General features: G+C 40.8%; 1 protein-coding gene across 5 annotated transcripts in view; it reads right to left on the bottom strand.

Annotated features, from left to right (window-relative positions):
- Positions 1-25,288, bottom strand: part of gria4b (glutamate receptor, ionotropic, AMPA 4b) — a 92,652-nt gene that overhangs the window by 16,344 nt on the left and 51,020 nt on the right. For 4 of the 5 annotated variants that reach the window (XM_076161285.1, XM_076161284.1, XM_076161287.1 and 1 more), the window contains exons 5-11: positions 24,652-24,705; positions 22,598-22,756; positions 19,682-19,849; positions 18,963-19,067; positions 16,595-16,705; positions 8,044-8,250; positions 5,898-6,271 (exon numbers count right to left, since the gene is read on the bottom strand). In XM_076161285.1, coding sequence (XP_076017400.1) covers positions 5,898-6,271; positions 8,044-8,250; positions 16,595-16,705; positions 18,963-19,067; positions 19,682-19,849; positions 22,598-22,756; positions 24,652-24,705 — 1,178 coding nt within the window. Of the gene's footprint in view, positions 1-5,897; positions 6,272-8,043; positions 8,251-10,894; positions 11,434-16,594; positions 16,706-18,962; positions 19,068-19,681; positions 19,850-22,597; positions 22,757-24,651; positions 24,706-25,288 lie in introns of those variants that run through there. The other variant, XM_076161283.1, reaches the window with a different exon arrangement.

The raw sequence follows: 25,288 nt of genomic DNA on the forward strand, positions 1-25,288 counted from the left end.
GGTTGCGGCGCTGCTTTAACAGGTCATCAAGTTTTATGCTACGAAATGAGAATTCTAACAGCAAGTGCAGGCTGTTAGCAAGCTCAACAAATCTCATCTGCAAAGGCGCAAAAACCATTTAGTATTAACAGTGACGTGATTCGGCTGTTAAATGAAGAAATCACTTCAAACTAACTATCAAATTGAGCCATAGCAATTTGGTGTGTGGCAGGACTGAAAGAGTGTTTGATTGCTGCTAAGGAGTTGATAGGAAACACAGCAAAAGGTGATGATGTCAGATCACAGATCCAGAGGAGGAGGAGGAGCATGAGGAGGAGCTTGTTTCCTCTCACGGCAATGCAGTGGTTCAATTTATTCAACTCACACCGTTTACTTCAATTTCTGCTCTTAGCTCCCTTCCAGCTCGGCTCTCTGCAGCTGAGATACACAACGTTAAAGCCATAAAGCAATTAAATCTTTGACAAACACTTTTACCACTGTCTGTCTCCCTGTGCGCAGGCATTACTGCAGCTGCTGAGACGTCCTATACCATCATCAAATATAACCCAGGTAATTGCCAGGGTGCGTTACATGTTAACTTAACTAATTGGAGGTGGATGCTAGGCGATTGGTTTTCATCTTCAACAACATGATTGCCTAATTACTATTCATTTACTGTTAGTATTCTGTGGAAACTGATACCACAGCATGCTTCATTGAGAGTCACGTTTGCGTGTATCGTTTCAGTCGCTCTTTACATTGCAGGGAAATCAGCGGGGACACACATCTACACACGGGCTTAGTGACAACACAATACGGTGGTAGAGGCATAGCAACAATTTCTCCTCATGATAATCAAAGCAGGTAATATTTACGAATAATAACCATAAATAAGTTCTGTAAGCAGGAGGAGGATACACACACAATCAAACGCAAATTTGCATTTTACAACCCTATAACCCTAACTCATGGTTATGACACAGAAACTACAGCATGTGTCTTGTAAGGAGTCATGTAATTGTTTTTAATAATGGTTTAATAGCCATTTAGCTAATGTTTTTAGTGTTAAATTACATAATATATCATCATCTGTGATACTTACTTACTCCAATATTAATCTCTTTTTCAACAATATCTACATTAAAATATACCTTCAAGACATAAAATGCAAGGATCATGAATCCGTACAGTGACTCATTATTATTTATTCATGCTGAGTGTGTAGCTGGCAGGGCATCACTGTTATTAATGTAGCAATGTAATTTAGTGTTACAACAAATAGAACTTTGATGGATACATCAATAGTATTACTTTGAAGCTACGGGCCTCTTCTGTAAATAGATGCAAGAAACACTTTAACAAAGTTCATCACAGTTTAAGGATGAGAACCACTGATGCAACAACAACGGGAAGTAGGATCACAAAACTAAGTAGCATTAAAACAATGCAGGGATATGAGAGGGATAACACCAATGCCTTTTTCATGTCTCGAAATGAAATGATGTATATACTCATACTACACAACCGTCAAGAGTAAACAAGCAAATCGCCGCTAAGTGATATATAATAATATATAAAAACCTGAGGTACGCTATGACACAAACTGATCCATCAGCGCAAATGGGATAAAGCTGACTAATATCAGGAATAACCAACTCCACCTAAACTGACAGGCAGAGAGTATTTTGTTGCCTTGTGCTGTTGTGATGCCACATCCTCTCAGGCCAAAGCACTACAATACCCTAAGTTGTGTTCACATGGGGTTTAGACAATTAAAAAAACCCCACCTCACCTTTTTATTTAAGCTTCCCTCTGAACCTGTTTCCATGGAGACCTTACCGTTGGAGACCGGGATATTAATCACTGAATTAATTATTATGGGTTTCCTTGTGGGAGCAGAAGGGGGTATTAACCCTTATTAAGGAGAGAGGCGAAGAGAATAGAAGAGAATAGAATTCATGGCAGTCTGTGCATGCAAAGTGAATTACTAAATAGAAATACCTATTCCTATAAAACAAAACACTGGGCCCTGACATTCTGGAGTATTTGTGTTTCTACTCACTGCATTCTACATTTTCCTGATGTAGTCCAGGATTATCATCATCCTCTGTGGTGAGGGGGGTTGCTATAGAAACTCTACATATCTTACCAAACCAATCAATGTACTTCATTACAAAACCCTATAGTTAGACATGTGGCTACAATTATCCTGCATATAACATAGATTACAAACCATGTAACATAATCAGCGGTAGTACTTCAACTGGATTTCCTGTGTAGTTTTGAAGACGTTCTACTCTTTCATTTGGCTTCTTCATTTCAAGTCAGTGTCTGGCTGTAACTCTTGGGCCAGACCACATCAGCTTGTTCCCTACAATTCAATACCACCCACAACCGCTGTGCCAACAGGGGGTGCTGCCGGACTTTTGAGTGTGTGTGTGTGTGTGTGTGTGTGTGTGTGTGTGTTTGTGTGGGTGGCAGCACAACTGACAGAAAACCTCAACTCACCAAAGATGTTTTCACGCACTGTATGACGTATGAACCAGTTAATCTGCCACTTAATGCTTTTGTGTTCGATAAATACAGATTGAGCTCCTCACAGTAAACGCATGGGTGAATACTTTGGCCATCACCCTGAATTCCTCCTTTTCACCTCTACCCTTGTCACTTCCTCCACACTGTCTAATCTCCCCTGTGTGAAGGAATTTGCATGTTGCCATGTCAGGGTAAACTGGAGTGAAAGAGCTCTGGGGCTTTGTGGTGATGGATTGGGAAAAGGCCCGTGGGGATTAGCAGTGACAGGTAATGCAATGGGGACCACAGCCAGACACAGAGAGAGAGAGAGAGAGAGAGAGAGAGAGAGAGAGAGAGGGTCAAAATGTAGACATTCTGATGCCGACATTGTGGCGTGGCACTTAAGTCCTTATCACCAGTGAACAGGCATATATGGGGCGGGCAGGGGTGGTGGAGGTGGTGTGAGTGGGGGGGTTCCCTGTGTACACAAAAAAAGCAAGTGCTACTCCTTAAAAATGAATGTGCTTTATCAAAATCAAAGGCCAACTCTAGCCCCCTCCATAAGGTTGCTTACGTAAACCCAGGCTACAATTTGAACGGCGCTCTCATGTACCTTGGGATCCTCCATCTTGTGTGTTTCTCTGTTCTCCTCTGGTGTAGGGGTGCTGAAAGATACAGGCTGGTTTGGTCTTCCTTTCATTTTCTACAATCTTAAGAACTCTATTGCAAGTGCATTATCCATAAGGGCTTAAAGCAGATAAAGGAAGTGTTATATAAAAGTCTAAAAATAACTACTGGAGTCATTAGGAGGCTGGAAATAACAGACAATCCATGAAGTGCAACTGTAAATGTGACAAAGGCATTCAAACAGCTAAGAAAGGATTTATAGAACATCAGAAACTATAGGCTTTAATGATCTATATATTCCACCAAAGCAGAGAATGTCAGTGTGTGATGATGATAAACATGAAGCCTTGACCTTTGGTTTAAAAACAAAGGCAACCAGCACTTAAAGCTGAAATCTGTAACTTTCTATTAGATTTATTTGCTGTTTCACCTCAGCCCTGCGTCCTGCTCATTACATTTAAGTACAGGAAATATCGATTCAAAATTACCGTTTAACAGAGAAAACGACGTGGAATATACATTTTTTTTCCATCCAAAACAGGAAGTGGTGTTGGTTAGAGTGGAACCGGTGTCAGATAATTTGTCTAACAGTCAGTCATCATAAATTACATCAGTTACATAACGGATGAGGCATGACGGAGATGCAGACAGACAGCTGTGCTGAAAACTGCAGCACGAATATCAAACCACATTAGTTTGCAATGTCTGGAAATATTTCAAGCCTGTTGATCACCGGCACGAGGAGAGAGGGGAGACTCATGCCAGGAAGCTATGGTTTTATGCACATATCTGCAAGATACATATAAAAAGGGGCTTTAGGTGTTGAGGCTAAATGCGAAAGAATATCTTATACATATCTGCCAAAGCATTGATTCCTCTGTGAAGCTCTGGTTGTATTAAGGTGGTCAGCAAGTATTAGGGGACTGAATAGCAGCTGCAGCAGCACAATGAGTCGTATTGAAAATGTGCAATTATCAAATTGTGTGACTATTTAATGAATTATCATGTCTAGATGCACTGAGATGTGCCAGAGAGGAGGAGCACTCCTCTGCTTTATCTACTCCAGAGAGTTTGTCTAGTGTAAAATCATAAATGTTCCTTCCAAAAAAGATCCTTCATTTTATGTTGATGATCATGTTGCTGTTTTAATGTCATAGAGGTTATTCAAGGACTAATAATATATTGGTGTCACTTAATGCATTTTGAGCTTTGAAAACAAAGCGGTCACGTTATGCGTTTTTCATATCGTAGATCAAATCAAAAACGCAGTATTTTTCACACTAATCCCAATACCATATTTTGGCTAAATTGCACAGCTCTAATAGCAGCACATAGTCAACCATAGTAACTATGCCGCTGACTAATAATATCATATTGAAATAAGTTATAGATTCAGCTTTAAAGGCTGGAAAGGAACACAATGAGACAGTAAACTACACAAATCCTATTTCTCTCCCCTTCCACCAAACTACAACATGATTATTAGATATTAGTGTGTTGGTTCTAAGCTCACGAGGTGGTGGACTTCAGGCTTTGTATTTTGGACAAAGGGAAGAGAAGTAAGAGAAACAGGAAAAGACAACACCTTGACAGTGTGTTGTGTGTACAGTCCAGTGCATAGCACCGTGGTCACCAATGTAACTGGAGCTCACAATGTTAAATACAAAGACATGAAGGCACCCGAGTGCAAAGCCACAACTGCTGATGCTGACAGGCACTGAGAAAGCCAATTCTCTGAGAAGCAGACACCAGAGTATACGGTATGTGAGTCTGACAGTGAAGTGCAATCAGAACGAGACATGAAAATCCATACCCATACCCACACACACACACACACACACACACGCAAGCACATACACACGCACATCCTCAACACACACAGCACACAGACTCCAGCTATGATGCATGTGTGCACATATAAACACAGCAGCTATAGAGTAACAGATGAGACGGAAGCTAAAATTCCAAACACAATATGATGACTATTTATACTCTACTTAAGTCTCTACAGTCCCAGATCAAATACATGCCACTTATACAGTTATTGATCTACAGCAGGATATCGGAATATTATGCAGGAACAATGCAGTGTGTTAAAAGAGTGTGCATCACCACTGTCAGATGCTAACCACATATCTCCAAAATGTCAACTTTTTGAGAATTCCAGCCCTCTTGGTTTACCCATGATGCATTTGGTATCAATCTGTTTTGTAAGACTATATTGGAAAAAAATGATATTGATTCAAACTGGATTCGTTACAATTTGACATTTTGAAAGTAACTATTCCAGAGATGAAACTATTTAAATATTTTGGGATGAAAACGTATTCCTTGTTTAACAGCATTCACAGATTGAATGTGAGTTGTGACCCACATTAAGGACACACTACACAACTAAAAGTAATAAGGAGACGATTGGCTTTTTATCCACTAAATAGCAAATATTAGTGCACAAAAATCAAGATTGAAAAACAGGGTGATATATTTTCCCCTTTTTTGCACTTTTAGAAGATGTCCACAAACTATTTTCAGGTAAGAAAGACTCTACTTTGGAGTTTATAAGTGTAAATAAAAAACAGGAAGCCATGGATTTAGATCCTAAATGCTTACAGACAAATAGGTCACCAGTACGCCTGACCAAGCAAACACACAGACTTGATCAAATGAGCTGTGACAGTACATTAGTTAAGAAGTCATGTAATGTGTCCCAGGCCTGAAAACATTGATGCAATTTATTTATGCAAATTATTTGACAATTGCATGGAAGTGTGTCTTACCTGGGTGAGATGTCACAACCTTGCTGCATGAAAGCACCCAGGGAGAACCAGAGGGAGTTGAAGATACCAAACTCATTGGGGGGCTGGTCACTTGGCGGACCATCGGTGCCCTCTTCGGGCTCCTCGGTGTGCCATTCATACGGGCTGAAGCGGCTGACCAGGAAGAGCACCACGCTCACGCCGATATAGGCAAACACGATGCACATCCAGATCTCGTAGGCCAGTGGGTCCAGGAAGGAGAACACCCCGGGTTTGGATTTTTGGGGCTTTTTGATCATAATTGAAATGCCCAGCGACATGAAGGGCTTGGAAAAGTCAATCACCTCCTCCCGGACCAACGTGATAGTCAATGGGGCCACAGCAATTTCCGCTTTCTGTGATGTGGAGAGAGGGGCATTTGGAAATACTGAGTTCAGAAAACAAATGGCAGAAAAACAAATAAAAAAGATGCATCATATCGCTGATATAAGCAGTGACAAAACCACATTTAGTCAGAGGTATGACATTCCTACAGCCAATACAGTCAGTCAGCGATCAAAAGACAAAATAACATAAATCATTCTTTTTCTTCTCTCCTTGACTGCGTGTCATTTCAAGTGTATTTCTCCCTTGACTGAGCAACTCTCAGAAGGATAAGAAGCATAGACAGTGACTGACTACATTGAAACTGTGATTAAGTTAAGACCCAGAGAAAAAAGAAAAGAAAAAAGAAAGTCTAAAACCCTTAGCTTAGTTCAAACTCTGGGAGAATCACAGGGGAGGATAAAATAATGTCACAGGAATATGCTTACAGCACAGGAAGGCAAAAATGGGATAGTGAGGTCTGCAGCTGTGAAAAGTGCACACTGGCTTGCTGCAAATCCGCAAACCAGATTACAGCCAGTGACTTAGCAACACTTTCTGACCTTGTCAGAGGGCTTAAAACCAGCACGAAATTAAGGTTTCATTACAACCATCTGACATGAAGGAGGGTGAGAGGGAGAAAACATGGAAGAGGAAGAGAAAACGGAAGGGATTTAGCTTTTTTTCATCCTCAGCAAAATGCAGCAAAATGACAGCTTGAGTTTAGTGTTGAAATATACAGTAGACTAAGAGGTGGAACGGCCTTTGTGGTCATATGGGTTTTTCATTTAGACGTGAACCGTCTCCATAAGGTCTTAGAGGGAAGACTGCTGACAGCCTCCTGTCCACAGCTCTTTAAATGTTACCATGGACACTGGAGAAAAACTTGGAGCACAGTGCAGCAGCAAGTACACACACTGATACACACTGTGGACATTGACGCTGTGCTACTTACTGACAGGTACACTACTGATGTGTCTATAAACACTGAAATTTACCCTAAGTTAAATGTTGAAGGACAATATAAGTCCTTAAGAACTGTCTTTTGTCTTCACCCCTTCTGATCCCCCCTATTGACTGCTTGTTTGGTTGTTTGTGTCCCCAGTGTAAGGACCAATGGAAAGAGATCAACCAGTCATGTGCTATTCAGACCAGTTTTGACCGAAAGGAGGAACCAGAAATAGAAAAGACAAAGATTCACAAAGAAAGAAAAAGAATAGAGAAATCATCACATCTTGAGCTTTGGCAGACATCTCTTTCACCTGAAGGTTCTATTTCCTTATGATGTATACTGAGACCTCAGAGCTCCAATAAAATAAAAGATCTTGGGTTGTCAGATGCTCAAAGCTCATTTCTGGGTGTTTGTTTTACGAGTCACAAGCCTCAAGATTCTCAGGTCACGACAGATAAGTCATAAGTCAAGACTGACAAATCCAAGTAAATGTTCAAGGTGTCAAGTCCTAGACGAGCCGTGTGTGTGCTCGCCAGATTCAATGGTGGACTAATGGCAGACTCTTCACCCTGCAAAGTGCAAATTGGCCACTGCATGACTAATTATGTCAGTAAATATTTTTCTCAGTGATCCAAAGTATTTAAGGGTTGAGCATTTCCTGATTGTACATATACTTTTTAATGGATAAAGTCTTTTCAAGTCAAAAGGTCACATACAGGTGAACTGTTGTCAAAGTTGAATCTTTTTGGACTACATTAAGTGTCTAGTTGTGACTCAAATCAACACCTGTACTAAACAGTCGAAAACAGTGTTTTAGGGATCTGACGATCTGACACAAAATTGACTTCTTACCCCGTATACCAGCTCCCCAACCATGCCGTTCCAGATCTTCGTCTCTGGGTCCCTGGCGCCGTATTTTCCATCTGGGACAATGGAGATCTTGTACTTGATGCCAATGTGTTTGGCAATCTCAGATGCCAAGTCCACGCAGTAGCCTTCATACTGGTCATTGCCCTCGTACATCTCCCAGTTTTTCTTAAGCATCACATAGGGCCCCTCCTACACAAGGGACCATACCAAACTGTCAGACAGACAGACAGACAGACTTGCAGACTTGAGGACTCACACAATGGCTCATTGACACACCAACAGACAACAGAACAGCAAAGATGAAATGTATCTTACTAATACTAGCCAAGATTGAGGCTGATTCAGTTTCAGTTTGGGCATTTTGTCAAGGAATTTTTCTAAATCTATTATGCTGCTGGAACTGTGATGAACATGTGCAGAAGAAAGTAATGAAGGTGAAAACATCATGCTTTAACTTAAACTAACTGTGGTTTGGAATGATACACAAAGAGAACAAGTTTGATTAAGCAGACATGGAGGCAGGCATGAGTATGAGGAAAATGAGAAACAAACGTAATACAGCCAAAGTGAATTACTTGCTAAGTAAAACGACTCTGACACTTTAAAGGTTGTGTGCGATTGCATGGTGCAGCTTTGAGCCGGTGGAGTGTTGCAGTCATTTTGTTGACAAATGAGATTGAAGTCAACTTTAATTATCTGATTGTAATCATCCTGCCAGATGTGTGATCCTGTGTGATATTTTACTGCTATTTGGCTGTTGGTTGCACACGAGTTAATGAAGGTAAACTTAATGGAGAATAATGCATAATGGCACAATGCTTTGGCATTTTTCAGATAAGTGTGTGAGTGAGAATTGAGTCACTTGAAGTGGAATGCTTTCACTGACTCTCGCCGCAGACGATACCTCAGTATCAGAGACTGTTTCACTGACATACTTGGTGCAATGGCATCGAACCTGTATATTCTAACTAATGGTTGGAGAGCGTCTAATTAAAGGTGTTATTTAAATGTTATCCTATGTCATTCTTTAATTCTTACACATTACCAACAAGCATTTACTTTGTGCTTTGTGGCAAAATCCCCTTGATTGACGTTGCAATGAAAACAGACATGGAGCTGCGATGTCTCTACTTGGCAGAGCGTCAAAGTGCCAGTTTGGACTTTAATAGCGAGAGCTCCCCTTGCACTGCTTCTTCATCTGAACAACTGACCTGCTAATCTTTATAGCTTTACACCGTGCACCAAATGCATATTTCAAGTTCTGATAAACAGCAACTTGTCTTTGTGTCGCCATGAAAATAGAACACTTAACATAATGCGGGTCGGCTATAGATTGTTCAAACCATGACAAGGAATCACAGGTTTTTGCTTGTTGCTAAGAAAATAATCTAAATGTAAACCTCCTCTGGTCTAGGGGCTCACATTTCCAAACCAATTACATTTGTCATGCCGACTGCATATTGAACAAGTGAGCAATTTATTCTTGAGATGTGTTTGCTTGACATTGCTCCGGGCCAGAGCACGGTAAAGCAAAGAGTAGATGGCTGGGAGAGAATGCAAATGCTCAGCACAACAAAATGTTAATGCACAAAATAACAATGACACATTTCAAGCGTTGCGTGTCAAGACAACAAATGCGTGACCTCTGTTGTCCCAACACAATTAACAGAAACATTAAGTAAGGTATGTCAGTCCAGCCTTTAAATCATCCACAACAACACATTAACTATCAGAATTCAATAGGATACATTTGTGCTACCTGTCTTCATTTTTATATTATTAATTCTTTTCCCTCACCACTTTTGAAAATTGTCTTTTTATTTTAGATTCAGCCAAACTATCGACGCTACATAATAATCATGCAGAGAATAAAGAGAATGGATTCATATACCATTATGCCATTTACTACATACCTGTATGTGTAAACATACTACATACTGTACGTACAAACATACTCACGGAACAAATTGTTTGCGTTTATAAAATTAGATTGTTTTGTGTGGGAAAATGGATGAAAACTTGGTAATTTGCATGCAAGGACTCTCTCTCTCTCTATCTCTCTGTCCCTCTCCCTTCCTCTCCCCAAAATAACTTGCCAATTGAGACAAAACACGACATTTCTCATTTATTTCACGTAGTTGTATGACATTGAGAAATGCAGAACACAAATTCTGCTGCTGTGGGACGTCACAGATGCTTTTACATCACCATTGTGCCTTTTAGTATTATGTTAAATGGACCACAGCATCTGCATACAGCTGTACACTTTCAGCAGTGAAAGTTTCCAATTTACAGCAAAACAAGGTTGCTCCTCATCTGAAATACTGAAATCATACATTCCTACTAAGTAACGGTGATGTCGCCTCAGACTTCAAAGAATTATGAAATTAGAAACATTAAGTTAAACACTTATCATCATGGTTCAGCATGATTAACAATTTCTAAACTTCATATAAATGCACATTTGATTAGAACAAATCTTCAAAACATAAGGTTAGTAAACATTTTGCAGACATGTTCCCTCATGTTCAATATGAACTTTTTGACATCAAACTGTCAGCGTGCTCCCTTAAAGGTGTTCTCAATCTTTTGATCGGCTCTTTAATGGTATGAGTGGCGTATTACAAATGTTTTTCATTTGAGCAGGAACTCCAGCTCAAGTTAGATAATGAGGCAGCTTGGTGGGTAATAAAACCATCCAACATTATTTAAACTGATGCTTAACAGACTTTACTGTCACAAATGTTCTAAACAAACACCAAAAGCAACAAGCAATAGCTTTTACAATGTATCTATAATATCATGTTGTACAAAAGCGTGATGGATATGAACTGCAATGATTCTGAGTGCATCAGGAGTGTGTGATATACTGCACTGCACTGTGCTGCGCTGCACTGTACAGGTTGTGAGACAAAGGACAGTTCAGTGTCTAAAGCTTTTGCATAAATTACAGATTCACACTATGGTAGGATTGAAGCTTTGATTGGCCACACAAATGCAATGGTCTAACAATGCATGATTCTAACACACACACACATACGCACACACACACATACGCACACACACACACAGATATACGTGTAGTGCAGTGAGGAAGGAGAGACCCATTTATGAAACACCCTTAAATAAGAGCCTTTTCGGCCCTACATTTCCATTTCATGTTCTTCGGTTCCATTATGGCTCCATTCTTGTTCAGTTTTCTTGATTGGATATCCATTAAAAACAGTGGTCGTGTCCCTCGTCTTGCCCAGTGTCTTTAGGGCTTCATTTTGGCTCGGGGCTGTGTCCATCACTCTGCCATAAAGGACATTCGTATCCTTGCTTGGGTCCACCTGTGGTTCAGTTTCTTAAAATAGGGTTCCTCATCAGGGGCTGAAAAGAGGGAGGATTGTGCTGAGCTGTGACTCTCCATTCCACCACCTCTCACCCCCACTCAGCCGCTATGGTCAAATCTGACTCTTTAACACTCAAAACATTCTTACAGGCATAGAATCTCATTCACAAGTCAACCAAGTCACTCTTCATCTCGTCTTGTGTGTGAAACGGCTCGTGCTGTGTTTGATTGTGGAGCTATATGGAGCTTTGAGTCATTTTTATGTACATTTATTGGCACAAAAGGATGACAAAACTACAGAAATGGAGCTGCTTGGGGAGTTGTATGACTGTTTTTGGAATATTTATAGATGCAATAAAAATAAATCTTGAGTAATATGAGCTGCTTTGGATGTCTCTGTGCGATAAAAAGGAAGCCATAATCTATGCTTTTTACTCTGCAGTAAAAAGCATTTGTGAGTGAAGCTGCGTTCAAATTCCAAGCCTTAATGCTCACTTCGGAATTTTTCAGTCAGATCCAATCTTTTTGTCTTGACAGTTCACACTGATGTCTGACACATATATGAACGCAGCTCTGCATACACACCTCTAACAAGAAACATACTCTGCATGTGTTCATGCACCAAAACAATTCAACCCTTTCTCCGAAAATTGATTAGTTGTGTTGTGTTCCCTCAAGTGTAGCTTGGACGGAAATGTTTCCTTGTCTATCGACCCTCTGTCCGTGGCAGCTGTCCCTCATGTTTATGTTAATGGCTGTGTGGCGCCTACACCCAATGATGATGACAGCGATACAGTGATAAAGCGCCTGGGCAGAAAAGTGAGACGTAAAATAAAAGTCTACATCTGAACTGAAAAAAAAACCAAAACCTTTTACATACAGGCCACATGGCTCTGTGATGTGAATGTAACATTAATTCACTGTACCCAAAATAGGGCCTTTAAAGGTAGTATTGAGTTAAATAGTGAGGACTGCATGAGAATAGGCATACCTGGCTCATACCAGTGTCTTTTGTAAAAGTTGAGGAAGTAATTAGTTCTAACAGTACGTAAGTCAATCAAAGATGGGAACAGTGATTGTGGCGCCTCACTTCAAACATAATAATGTTGCCAAGACGTTTTTTTTCTTGACCAAATCATGCTCATTAATTGCTTCATTCCTTCAGCAGATCGCTTTTACTTGCTTATGTTTTTTAAAAATAATCTATGTCCAAAATGTTAATGCAAAAATATTTCTGCTTGCTAAAAGGGCCAAGATTGAATTTCTCAGTCACAGTTATATATTTCAATTCAGTTATCTGAATATCAGCTCAGAGTGAATCATTAGTCTTACAGTTTTATTCTGGTGAATAGCTTAATTATCTCATTCATCAAATGGAAATAAAAGGAAACCAAAGGCTAAGATAATGAGATAACTTATTTGGACAAAAAACAGCAAACCATTAATTAACTTGCATATACTTTGATGCCATTATGCACAGATGCTTGACCTGGAGACGGCCCACTCCACAGATAATCACATTGTGACTTTCAAACTATATAGGTATACAATGAAAGAGTTTGTCTATTTCTCTCTCTCTTATCAGAGCACTTTGTTAGGACTCTGCCCTGCCCTAAATAGAAGGGCAGGGGATGGTGCAGAACCGATTGACTGACATCAACAAAATTGCACTACACTGTGGGATTGCCAGTGACACTCTGCTAATTTTTAACTGAACCCAAAAAGCAGCATGTGTGTGTGTGTGTGTGTGTGTGTGTGTGTGTGTGTGTGTGTGTGTGTGTGTGTGTGTGTGTGTGTGTGTGTGTGTGTGTGTGTGTGTTGGACTCTCCCTAAAGTTCACATTGACATAACATCTAAAGGTTTCTCTCTTCACTGTGAGGCAGGACCAGAGGACATATGGTGATTTCTGGTGACAAGTCATCTTGAAGAGTCAGCAAACAGGTCTGGCGGGGGGAAAGGGGGGGCGGGGGACGGGCGAAGGAAATGAAGGACTAACGGGTCAAAAGAACATAACACACCAGCAATACAGGAGAGGCCTGGATCAGCACGCCAGAGAGTCCTGATGACTCAGCACATCAAAGGGTCATGGCTATACAACACTAACTTCTTTCTGTGCGTCACGAGGTGGAACTCATTTTATATGTGCACAATTACAGTAAAAGAGAAAAAGTAAATATCAGTATTAGTATCTACTTTTCCAGAGCCTAAGGATGAGCCGACTGTAGAACACACTCTTGTATAAGAGCTGTTGTATGTTTAGAGACCTTGCAGCAGCACCAGCAGCAGATTCACATGTTTGAAGGTGAAAGAGGTACAAACCCAACATGTTTCTCGTTGGAATGCAAGCTAGAGCCTCATCTGGTGTGATTAACGCAGAGAGTCTATTGGATTAGACTTAATTAGTTCACTATATCGTTTCCTTCCCTGATCATGACATATGCATTCCATCTGCAGCAGACTCTTTAGAGGAATGTGCTGTGCTCTGCATAATTCACACGCAGATGAAAAAGATTGTGGTCCATAATCATTTCTCTTCAATCATTAATTCCTCCAACGAAGCACCAGGATGTGCATGGACGTCTTTAGAGTGGGCTGCCATCAGCACGTGTCTGTGCACACTGGATTGATAGGTTAATTATCTCATTAGCTCAGGATAACAATATTTATTTTTGGAGATAATGAGATAATAATGAGATTATTAACCTGTTAAGATGATAAATTGACTGTTATCCCAAGATCATAAGATAATAAATGAATTAATAATAATAAATGCTGTTCTCATCTTCTATTCATAGTCAATTAGAAAGGGTTTTTAAAACACTTTTAGGGAAAACTTTTCAAAGTTGTGTAATTAAGTGTGGCAGTGGCTTGTAGGCTTATTCTTCAAAAATGAAAATACTGTACATACTAATTGGCTAATTTGATGCCAGCTTATACTTTGTAGACCCGTGGAACCACATGGGCCCATACACATGATATACAGTAGATTTACATGCTTGCTCATTACTGGGGCTCTCAACGCGGGCCGCACAGATTTCGTAACCACACACACTCTCGGCTGCACCAAAGCCCAAAGTAAGACTGGGCGTTTACGAGTAGAATTAGTGCTCAGGAGAGGTTATACAAGGGCCACCGTGGTATAAAGACAGCCTAACCCTATACTATCACAAAGACATCACAAAGTGGGAAGAGATTAAAACGAGCATTTTGACTACAGGAGTGTGTGTTCCCCCTACTGATATAACACTCAGCTGTCATCACGGAACACTGGGACACATTCTGCTTCCTCCAGGTTCTTTGGTTTCCTCTCACAGTCCAAACATATTAAAGTTAATAGGGGAATTAGAAAACCCAAAAATTTGTATAAATGTGAGTGTGAAGGATTTGGCCTGTGTGTTTGTGTGATAGCCCTGTTAAGAGTCTGGTGATCAATAAATTCTGTGGTGGGATCCAGCGCCCTCACAACCCTGCAGAAGATAGCAGCTATATAGAAAATAAGTGGATATATGGTGCACATTTGTGGAATGTGTCCGCATACGCAGCCACCAAAATGTAAAGTGCAGAACCGCGTCCTCGAATGCTCCACTGGCTACGTCTCTGTCTATTTTGAAGTAGAAATCCCACGGGCTACATCCCTTGGTGCTGCATAGTGGAGAATCCACATATTTATTTGATTTGGTGGGTCAAAAAAAAGCTCTTGCTCTTGCTTTCTGTTTTAAAAACACTGACAGCTGAAACTATATTGATATATAGTGAGTCTACAGTATCTGGATTTGGCCAGAGATTTGGAGTAACAAGCAATAACACACAACCTAATAATAAAATGGACTATTTTCTTGACTAATGACTTTAATTGACTAATAAATAGAAGACTTATGAACGGTAACCGTTTACAGTTTTTCTGTAGGATTTCTTCTTACATCTGTGATGGCGAAATTCAATGCAAATTTAACAAAATGCTGCACTTTTCAGCAATGCTGCATAATTTCCAATTTCACTGCATATTGAGTGCATATTTCTCCAAAAATGCAAAGATGATCAAAACCATGTGTGAAGTACAGGAGAAACTCATTCCTCACAGGGCAGACTGGCGTGTCGTGGTTGCTCCTGAAGCATATTCAGTGATTCAATTCACCCCCAAGGCAACTGCCGGCATTAAAATCTAAGTAACGAGGAAGCTGTGAAGTGTATCAAAAAATCGATTGCAACGTAAAACAGAAGGGGAAAAAAATCATGATCCTGTTAAGTTTCATTTCACTTCATTTAGAAGTTGGTGTGGGAAATAACAGACATTAAGGTTTTGTTCCTCTTTGTTACTTTATTTTGATATTACGTAAAGGGAGAGTGAAGTGGAGGGCAGCCATGACTAATATTGTGATTAATGGAAAACAAAAGTTGTGATATTACTGCACTATTATGCAGTAAAATCTGCTATTTGTTCGCAAAAATGGTAAATCCTGAGGCTAATACAGTAGTGCATAGTGATAGTGAGTGTAGAAAGAGAATGGTAAGTGCAATAAGGGTTAAGACACATAACCGACAATAACTGACAATAACCCTGCATACATACGTGTATGCAACATGGCTGCTACATAGAACCTGCCTCCATTTGAAGCCTTGGCTGTCCTTTAGAATTAACGACACCGTCCCACAAAGCATGTTGCGGGGGCAGTAATGCAAACTTTTGTGGCAAAAACCAGAAACAATTACTGATTTTTTTGTGGAGAAGATGATGGGGCACAAATTTGTTCAATGGCCTGATGCAACATTGGTGTTGTCTCCATTGTGTCTTTGGGTTTTGTGACGTGAGTATTTAATCTGCGTGTCCTCGACTGCTGCCATATTTATTTACAGTGTTGATCAAAACCAGAAGAAGTCCAATGACGAGTTATGTATCGAGCCTCACATAGTCCCCCTAGTATAAGCATTGAAAACAAGTATGTGAGAAACACCTCTCGCGTTAAGAGTTAACTTCACTTACAGAAGTGTTTTGCCATCCACCGTCAAACGTATTATCGGGTTTGCAAATCTGGGGGTTTTGACTCCAGGTTTTAATGACGTGCTTGATGTTGGATGTACTGAAAAATCTAAAGCCACTTCACCTCTGGCTCCTGATTCTCTTACACCATCATGTTCTGTGCAGTTGGCAGCAGTAAGCGCTGGTGTGTATGTATTTGTGTTCACAAGCTGGTCTCTTACCATGATGGTGGTCACAACGACTGTTCGGTTTTCCATGCCAGAAGTGTCATTTGGTAGGAGAGGCGAGTCCTGGATCAGTACCAGTTTGTCTGCATCATTCCAGTAGCCAATCTGCAGGGAAAGGACCAGCATAAAACACTTATCCATGTTTTGTGTGCGTGTGTGTGTGTGTTTATGTGTGTGTGTATATGCATGCTTATATGTCAGGCTGTTGTTAACTTCATTTTAAAAAGCAGGTGTGGTTCAGTCAGTGTCAGCCACCCCTGTTATGATTAATTATTATATTTAGAATAATATTATACAATTATTATCATTATAAAAGGATAGTAATAGGACAAAGTCATATACAGGTGTCATCATGTGTCATTACATAAATATAAAATATCGCCTATCATCTTGTCTAGATTTAAAAGTATTTAAAGAATTCTGGTCCTGTCCCAGATTTCCGTCCTGGATCCTGTTTGGATAATATTTCAGCCCCAGCATGATCTTATATTTCAAATTCCTTGAAGAACTATTCAATGGTGATGATTAATTACTGCCCAACTTCAGTTGAAAGAACCTTCATGCAAGATGGCTGCTTCAGCATTTCCCTTCCACATATGGACATTCAAACTTACCGATCAGGACATCCTAGGGGATTACAATGATGAATGTTTCCATTGGTCTGTACCATGAACCATAGTTAAGAGAATGACAATCTGCTCTCCCGAAACAACTCTACATCCATCAGTGTAGTTTGGGTTCATTCATGTGGGGCCACTCACTTAAAGGGAGACTCAAACTATTGACAGTAAAAAATAACATAACAAATCCCTTGACTATAGTAAAGCATATTGTAATTAAAAAGATCAAAGTGGTTGTGTGCTTATAGAATTGGGCAGAGGGATTGGAAAGGGCAAGGACAATATTTCAAATGTTAACAAGAAAAGAGAATTTTCTTTTCTTACATCCCACCTACGTTTCAACATCCCATATTAAATATAATACGGCCAATGTTTCATTAAAAGGACAATATCTGAAAACATAATATACTGAAAAAGTGATATATTAACTAATAACATCAAACACAAGCAGGTTTATGTCAGTGAGAATGGAAACTAAGCCAGGAAGCAGCTGGTTGGCCACTAGAGGGAATCAAGAAGGAACGAGGAGCTGTGATTGGCTGATGCTGCCTCTGTGCAAGAGCAACAGAATGATTTAGGATTGCAGGGAATGTGGGAGTGAGGTGCAGTCCCATAACCACACACACACACTCATGCACACACACAACACAAACCATGACCTGACAAGACCTTCGCTGTGAGCAGGAAGACAGGCCAAATCAGCTTTTGATTGATGGGAACTTCTCTCTGCTTCTTCACCTTCTTCAGCACTCCTCCTCTCTTTTACCTCGATTGCTCTCTATTTCATTTCAGTCCTTCATCATCACTCTTCCTGGTGCTCTCTCTCTCTCTCTCTCTCTCTCTCTCTCTCTCTCTCTCTCTCTCTCTCTCTCTCTCCCCGCCCCCTTTTCAATTTTACCCGAATTTCCAGACATCATTCCTTTCATACAAGACGCAGGTTTCTTGGCAGAGTCTTTTCACCAACTACTAAAGATAATAGAAAAATGCGTTGATGCATAGAAAGCACAGTTGGGGTTGGCAAATATTGGCCAGCAGGCCACGACTTTCCAAGCTCCACTAAACTTCATTGGTCTCCCACAGGGTGTGTTTGCTTTCTACATCTTTTTACTGTTAACAGAGAGGATCGGTTGTGAAGTTTTAAGGTGCCTACTGACTGTGTGATTATTGGCTGTTTCAGACGAATGATAATGATTAGGGAAACGTGAAGAAATCCTATGTCCCCAATCCCAATGGGAGATATGCTCGTGGACAGCACATGAAGTATTCGTGCAACCCAAGTGGGTTTATGTGTGTGTGTGAGTGACAAAGAAATAGATAGACAGATCGATTGACAAAGAGAGAGAGAGAGAGAGGGAGCCAACATTTAGCTCATTAGCTGCAAGCCAGCACAGTCTGATGTTTCACCAGAGACTGATCTCACAATTTGACATGCATCAAATTACCATATAGTCTGACACAAATACCTGTCCTGCACTTTGTGATGTAAACTTATATGAGATGGCCATGAACGCATAGCTTAACACATGTAAACAGAAGCCAGTGGCCCTCTGCTTTTGCCAGTGGAAAAGGTGGACAAACACACACACCTGACTGTCAATGATAAATGTATGACAAAGCTTAAACATATGAAACACAGAATCATCACATATTCAGTCATATGTGTTGAACGTGGCATGCACTAATAATTACGGTTTCATTTTCATATCTGACAGAAGTATGAGCAGTGCGGTGTGGTGTTTTACCCGTCGAGGTCCGGTATTCTTCAGCTCAAACACGTCCATAGTGTAGTTGACCCTGCGGCCATAGTGGTCAAACTGGACATTACCTGTTAATCCCTGCAACCGGACCTGCACACAAGAAAATGACGACACAATGGGCAACTAGTCAGACATCACAAGGACGAGAAGGAAAAGATAAATGGACACATATTCTTATAAAAGTGTGATGATCACAGAGGATAACATAATAAGATCATTTGGGATCATTTCACAAATACCAGATGTTCTGCACCATCTGTAACAGACTGTTTGTTAGAGTTTATCACTTGGATGAACTGGGCATAGAACACGAATACAGTAGAAGAATTGTTTGTCTTAAGAACTGTGTTTTGTAAATGAATACATTTGACACTAATTTAGCCTGATCAACCAATCAAATTTAAACACTCTGCCAGCAATAGCCAACAATACATCAAAATTCAGAAAATGCAAGAAGAAAATGTTTGGTTCTTTCTTTGGGTTTAGTTCTTTGTAACAGAGAGGATGTTTGCACGTCAGTGGTGAAGGGAAACTGGGTTTGAAATGCTTTTATGAATGTTCACCAATTGTAACTTGGCATACAGAACAGTATGTGCTCCCAAAGATCAAGTGCCCCGGGGAGCATCGGCAGTTCAGTGTGTGAAATGTTATCCTTTCAAAAACCGTTTTTTCATTCCTAATAGATTCTTCTTTGCCCCTCTCACCTGCTTGAGGGTGCGCTCCATATCGATGCCCTGGTTCCACGGTGCGGCAGGATTGGCCAGACAGTCTCCGGCATTCCCTCTTCTAGAAATGTCCACCTTCTGCCTGCGCAGGTTCCTGAAGGCCTCAGCCATCACCATCACCCCGTCGTATGTCAATGCCGAGGTGTACTGGAGAACAGGAGGAGGTGTGTGAAAAATAAGGGTTACTGCAGGCTGCATCAATATTGCAACTAGGCAATGCTGCACCCAGCAGAGTTAAAGGCTCAACTGAACATTGAGTGGAACTACTGTAGCAGGAATTATGATTTCATTCTAACCTGCCGTGTTTATCACAAAGGAAATACAAACACAGGGAGGAAATATATGCAGCATGTGATTTGTAAATTGCAGTGTGTGTATCCTGGGGCCCCCCTGATGTTCTGCCTCTTTTGTGTATATACAGCACTCGGGGACACACACTGGAGAAACCTAAGAAGGCCAATTAAAAGCAGATTTAGCTGGACAGGGAAAATGTTCTGCATTATTTTCTAGTCAGATCTGCTTTAATACAATTTCTGTTTGGCTGCCTCAAAGAGCACACTGAGTAAGGAATCTATGATAATGACCGTGGTTGTTGCAAAGAAGCAGCATTTGTCCCGCACTCATTGCTTTCTACGAATGCAAAAGAAGGTAAAGAGAGAGAAAGGAAAGTGATTTCCCCTCAGTGTAAACCTTTCAATTTCCCCCCATCTATCTTTGAACTGAACATGTGGCATAACCTCAGATTATTTCCCTTAAGAGCAACTTGTTTCCCTAAGCCCTGGCGCAGGGGAACAGGGGAAAACTAATTCTCTGAATGAGGTCAAGGGTGCAAGATGGAGAATGAGCTGAGAAACACAAAGGGAAAAGGCAAATGTTTTGTCCAGCTGTAAAGCAGTCTGGCATTAATTATCCCAGCCAGCAGGAGTTCATTAAGTTCCCCTCCAGTCAGGGGTGAATCCTATTCATTAGCCCACTGCTCACTGCGATGCAACACTGCGGCAGCGTGTAGCGCCGTGGGCACGCAGCAACATCAGCTTTACACTTTGATTGTCTGGTGTGATCCAGTAAACAGTGTTCATGACATCACTCATCATATCACAAAACCTCATCCTTTACATTTAAAGATAAAAGTCAACGCAGTAAATTCTGTGTTTACTCTCATCACCAATCAAATGAACATGCTGACGTTATCTCGCTCATGAATAAGTCAAGTAGGCCCCAATCCTTAAAATGAAGCTCTGCAGCACAATACTAATACTACTACTAATAATTGTAATATTAACAATCATAATAATAACAATAATAATAATAAAACATGTTATTTGAGGGCGCCTTTCAAGACACCCAAAGTCATTCATTCATTTATTTGAGTGCTTTAGGGATAAAATCTCACTCAATGAGGCCACATTGACGTTGCATTAACATGGTAACAAGATATTCATCCCGGCTCTGCTTACTGTGATCTATATTATGTGGAATTGGAGTTGTCACTTGCTGTAAACGTGTGTTTGCTCCCGGACAAAGACCATGCCAAAAACAAGCATTTAGCTATTTAAAAAATGCATTAAAGCCCAGGGATCTGATCATAACACAAGCAGCATCCAATTATTGACAATGAATGTAAATGCAAGGCATAAATGCATAAAATGACATCATCCAGATAATATATCCAGATACTGAGACGACAAGAAATGATCTGTGTCTAAAGGAAGTGAAGGAAGTGGAATCTAATGTCCCAACAACACATTTGAAGGTTTTCAGTCCTGCAGTCATCTCTCATTGGCTTTGCTGCCTGCTTCCCAGACCTTTAAAACGCATTAGTCTTTGCATTTTCAAGTGGGTAAACATGCCAAGAAAAAGCCCAACACACTGCTGGTGGTAAATATAGGAGAAGAAAACAGTCTGGCTGTGAATCAGGTACCATGGAGAAACTTAGCAGGGGACAGAGTCATTTAGATCGAACAGATTTTCAGTGGAGAGCCATTCATCAACTCACACACACACACACACACACACACACACACACACACACACACACACACACACACACAGGAAAGACACAGTAAATGCCATGTGCGCTGTGAACTTTGGATGTGAAGTAGCCCAACCAGCACACACACACACACACACACGTTCCCTCTCCTTTGACAAACACCGTTTCCATTCCGCTGCACCTATCTATGAAAAGGACACACACACACACTGGGGTTAGGGGGGAGTTTTTCTAACCATCACACCATGATGCCTTCTTACCCCAGGACCATTTTCAAGCTATGTAGCCGAACGGAAACCCAAAGTGGGTCAGCGTGTCACATCGTTGGACGTGACAGCAACGGATGGAAGGCAGCAGATTGCAGCTGATTCGCCTGTTTCTTCAGCCACAGCGATGGACTTTAGGTGCAGCACACGAGTCATGTTTGTTGCTTTCTTTTGTACTTTTGAGTGGTTTAGAATCGAACTGACACAATGAAAAATCTCAACACATTCATTGTATTTAGCTTTACTATAAACAGCAACATATCAGTTGGCGTCTACAGGCCCAGTGCTCATTTATCAGAGTGATTAACACTGAGCTTCTGTGTGGGTAATTGCTGATAGCCATTTTCCAAAGCTACCATCATTTTTCAGCAGACAATCGTCACAATTCAGGTCTTTGAAAGCATCACCGAGACGAGATTGCTCCAAACAGCACAACCACATGGCAATAAGGTAAATTTGACAACAAAAATAAAGGCTGCAAAATCCTCCACTGTGATGGATTCCCTATTTTAAGCAAGTTTCAAATGTGCGCAACTTCATTGCCTCAAACATACCGAGCTGAATAGAATCCAATCTCTGCCTTGAATTTTTGAAATCTTGCTTTATCTGATTTGGTCGATGATGAATGACACACACCTTGGGTGGGGCGTCGGAGCCCGGGTACTCCCGCTGATCCAGCTTGTTCCAGCGTTGCATCAGTTTGATGACCATGGGGTTGCTGAAGTCAACCAGCTGGAAGCCCGTCACGTTGGCTCCGCCGTGCATGAAGCGTTCCAGGTTGATGTCCTTAAAACCCTTGTAGTTACAGACAGGAGGAGGAGAGGGGATACGGGGAGTTATGGAGGTGAGACAGGGTGAGCTTCAGTCTGTGTGTGTGTATGCATATGTGTGTGATCTCTCCACACATTTCTTTTTAGATTATCAGTTTAATTTTTGCCGTTCTTAGTTCTGTATCAAAGCCATTATTTGCTAAGTGGAAGAGAAAATCTTAAGAAATACTCAATATGTGTGTATAACATTTCCCAGGTCTCATCCATATTTCTTTCCTTTTTGTCTCTTTTGAAAATGTCTCATAACTACATGCTCATTGTCATCTCAAACGCTTTCTTCAATAAAATATTCAAAACGAAGAAATACTCAAGTATGAACACAAGAACAGTTTTTAAGGTCGTATAATGAATTCAGAGAACTACATGACAGCGTGTGTGAGTAGAGTAATGGGGGTGTTTTTGGAGATGATGAATTACCTAGTACAAGTTGCACACAGGCCCTCTAAACAACTCTATAGGCACCTCTCATTTAACAATTCCACACATAAATTATTGCACAATACACTCATTAAGTCAAACCCGGTTGGGCTTGTGATTATGAGCCCGCATAATAAGAGATTATTCACAAACCACAAAATCCACTTACGTAACACCCCTTATAAACCATGGAGGGGTTAAGGTGGACGCCTGAGTTACGGCCTGACTCCTGTGCATAGTTTAGGGGTCATAGGAGATAGGAGTGAACCCTGACATACGGAGATGGATGGTGCTTATCTCCTCTTCTAACACTTTTGATGCTGCCGTGATGATGTCAGGGATTTACCAACCTCTTTGTCAGCACAACAGTTCATGCGGCGTGTGCGTATTTACACAGGTATACTTTCCACGGGCTATCATAGAGGAAAAGTAATGCAGCTTTTCAATGTCTCTTCTCCTCTGTGTGTGTGTTCACGGCCCTACAGAGAGTAACAAAGCTGCGTTGTGTCATCTGTATGCTGTCCGTCCAGCATGAAAGGACCGAGAGACAAATTAAACCATAGCGGCTGCAGAAGAAAGTCAAGTATAGAAAGCTAAAGAATGAAATATTTTTCTCTGTGCTGGCAAAAAAGAATTGGTGAATTGTTGCAGTTGTACCATTTCAATAAACTATCAAAAGGAAAACTTTAAACACGTTGACAGAGGCACACAAATTCATAAGTAAAGCCCATTTGAGCGCTTGTTGTGCTTGCAGAGTGCAGAGTCGGAATACTGCTCTGAAAATGAGAGGAAGAGCCAACAAAAACCAACTCCTCTGCTTGAGAATGTCTGAAGACTAAACACTTTTAAGATACAAGGCATTCACTACTTTTAATTAGTGGGTCCCTATAGACAGAAGGAGCTCAAATTATCCTGGCTTGGTTAGATTACCGTATTTGTAGACCTTAAAGGCACCAACGAAAAGTCACCCCTTTCTTTTGGTATTACATTTAAACTAGGAAATATAACATTCATCATTTACAAATTAGATGTTTTACTTTCTATTACAAGGCCATTGACACATGGCACACGCTGAATGTCTACACTTTTCACTATTTAGTAAATGAACAATGGTCTGTCAACCAAGGTCAAAGCAATGTGCCAGCAACCTGTGGGGTTTACGGCCCAATATGTACTTATCCCACGTTTAAACCATGAGAGCAACTACAATCTCAATAAATTAGCAACCTTTAAAATCACTTAAATGGTGGCGTGTACATGACAATGGCTATCTCCTGATGTAATCTGCTTTAGCTCATCATAATCACCCCGCCAGAACAAATGAACTGAGAGAAAAAGACAAGGAGGAGAACGAGCAAGATGGAGACAGAGGAAGGAAGGAGGAGGAGGCAAACAAACAAACAAATGAAGGAAACTCTCATCTGAAGAGTCCTTTTCCCTCACCAGGTTGGCCATGATGTAATGGTAGCCCTTGACGTGCTTTCCAACGCTGACGATCTGTGAGTAAATGGAGCAGAATTTAGTGTTAATCTGATTGGATTACAATATAGCACAAAAATATATCATTGAATAACGCTCGATTCCCTGTCAACCAGTTCATTACTGTAGATATCCAGCAGTTGTAGTGCTGAGCAGAGGAAGACGTGTGTGTGTTCCAGATGACCACCACTGGCCGTCGAAACGAATGAACTAGCACTCATGTGAGTGTCTCACTGTGGATGTAAACACTTCACACCTTCAAATACATGACAGTGCTCGACACGCACAAACGGACAAGAACAGTCACATCAGGTTCAAGCTTGGTGACAAAAACACACTTTGAAAGCAGACATCTGTTTGAAAATCCCACTGAGTTGCAGTAAATCCCCTGGTACCTATTAAAGCATAAAACATAACGTTCTCTAAGAAAACCTGGATTGGAGTCAATACCCCAACAGTGTGTAGTTTGTGGACAATGGAAGCTGCAGTATGGAGGAGTCCAAACTTTAATCAGCCTCCATAATCCTGTGGAGCAGCAGCACAATGATCAGCACCGGAAGCACACTGATGTGGTGTTGCAAATACACTCCATTTGTTAATA

The sequence above is a fragment of the Genypterus blacodes genome, unplaced genomic scaffold (genome assembly GCF_046128005.1).
Source record: "Genypterus blacodes isolate CSIRO-AG114 ecotype Tasmania unplaced genomic scaffold, CSIRO-AGI_Gbla_v1 ptg000111l_1, whole genome shotgun sequence".
Taxonomy (NCBI): domain Eukaryota; kingdom Metazoa; phylum Chordata; class Actinopteri; order Ophidiiformes; family Ophidiidae; genus Genypterus; species Genypterus blacodes.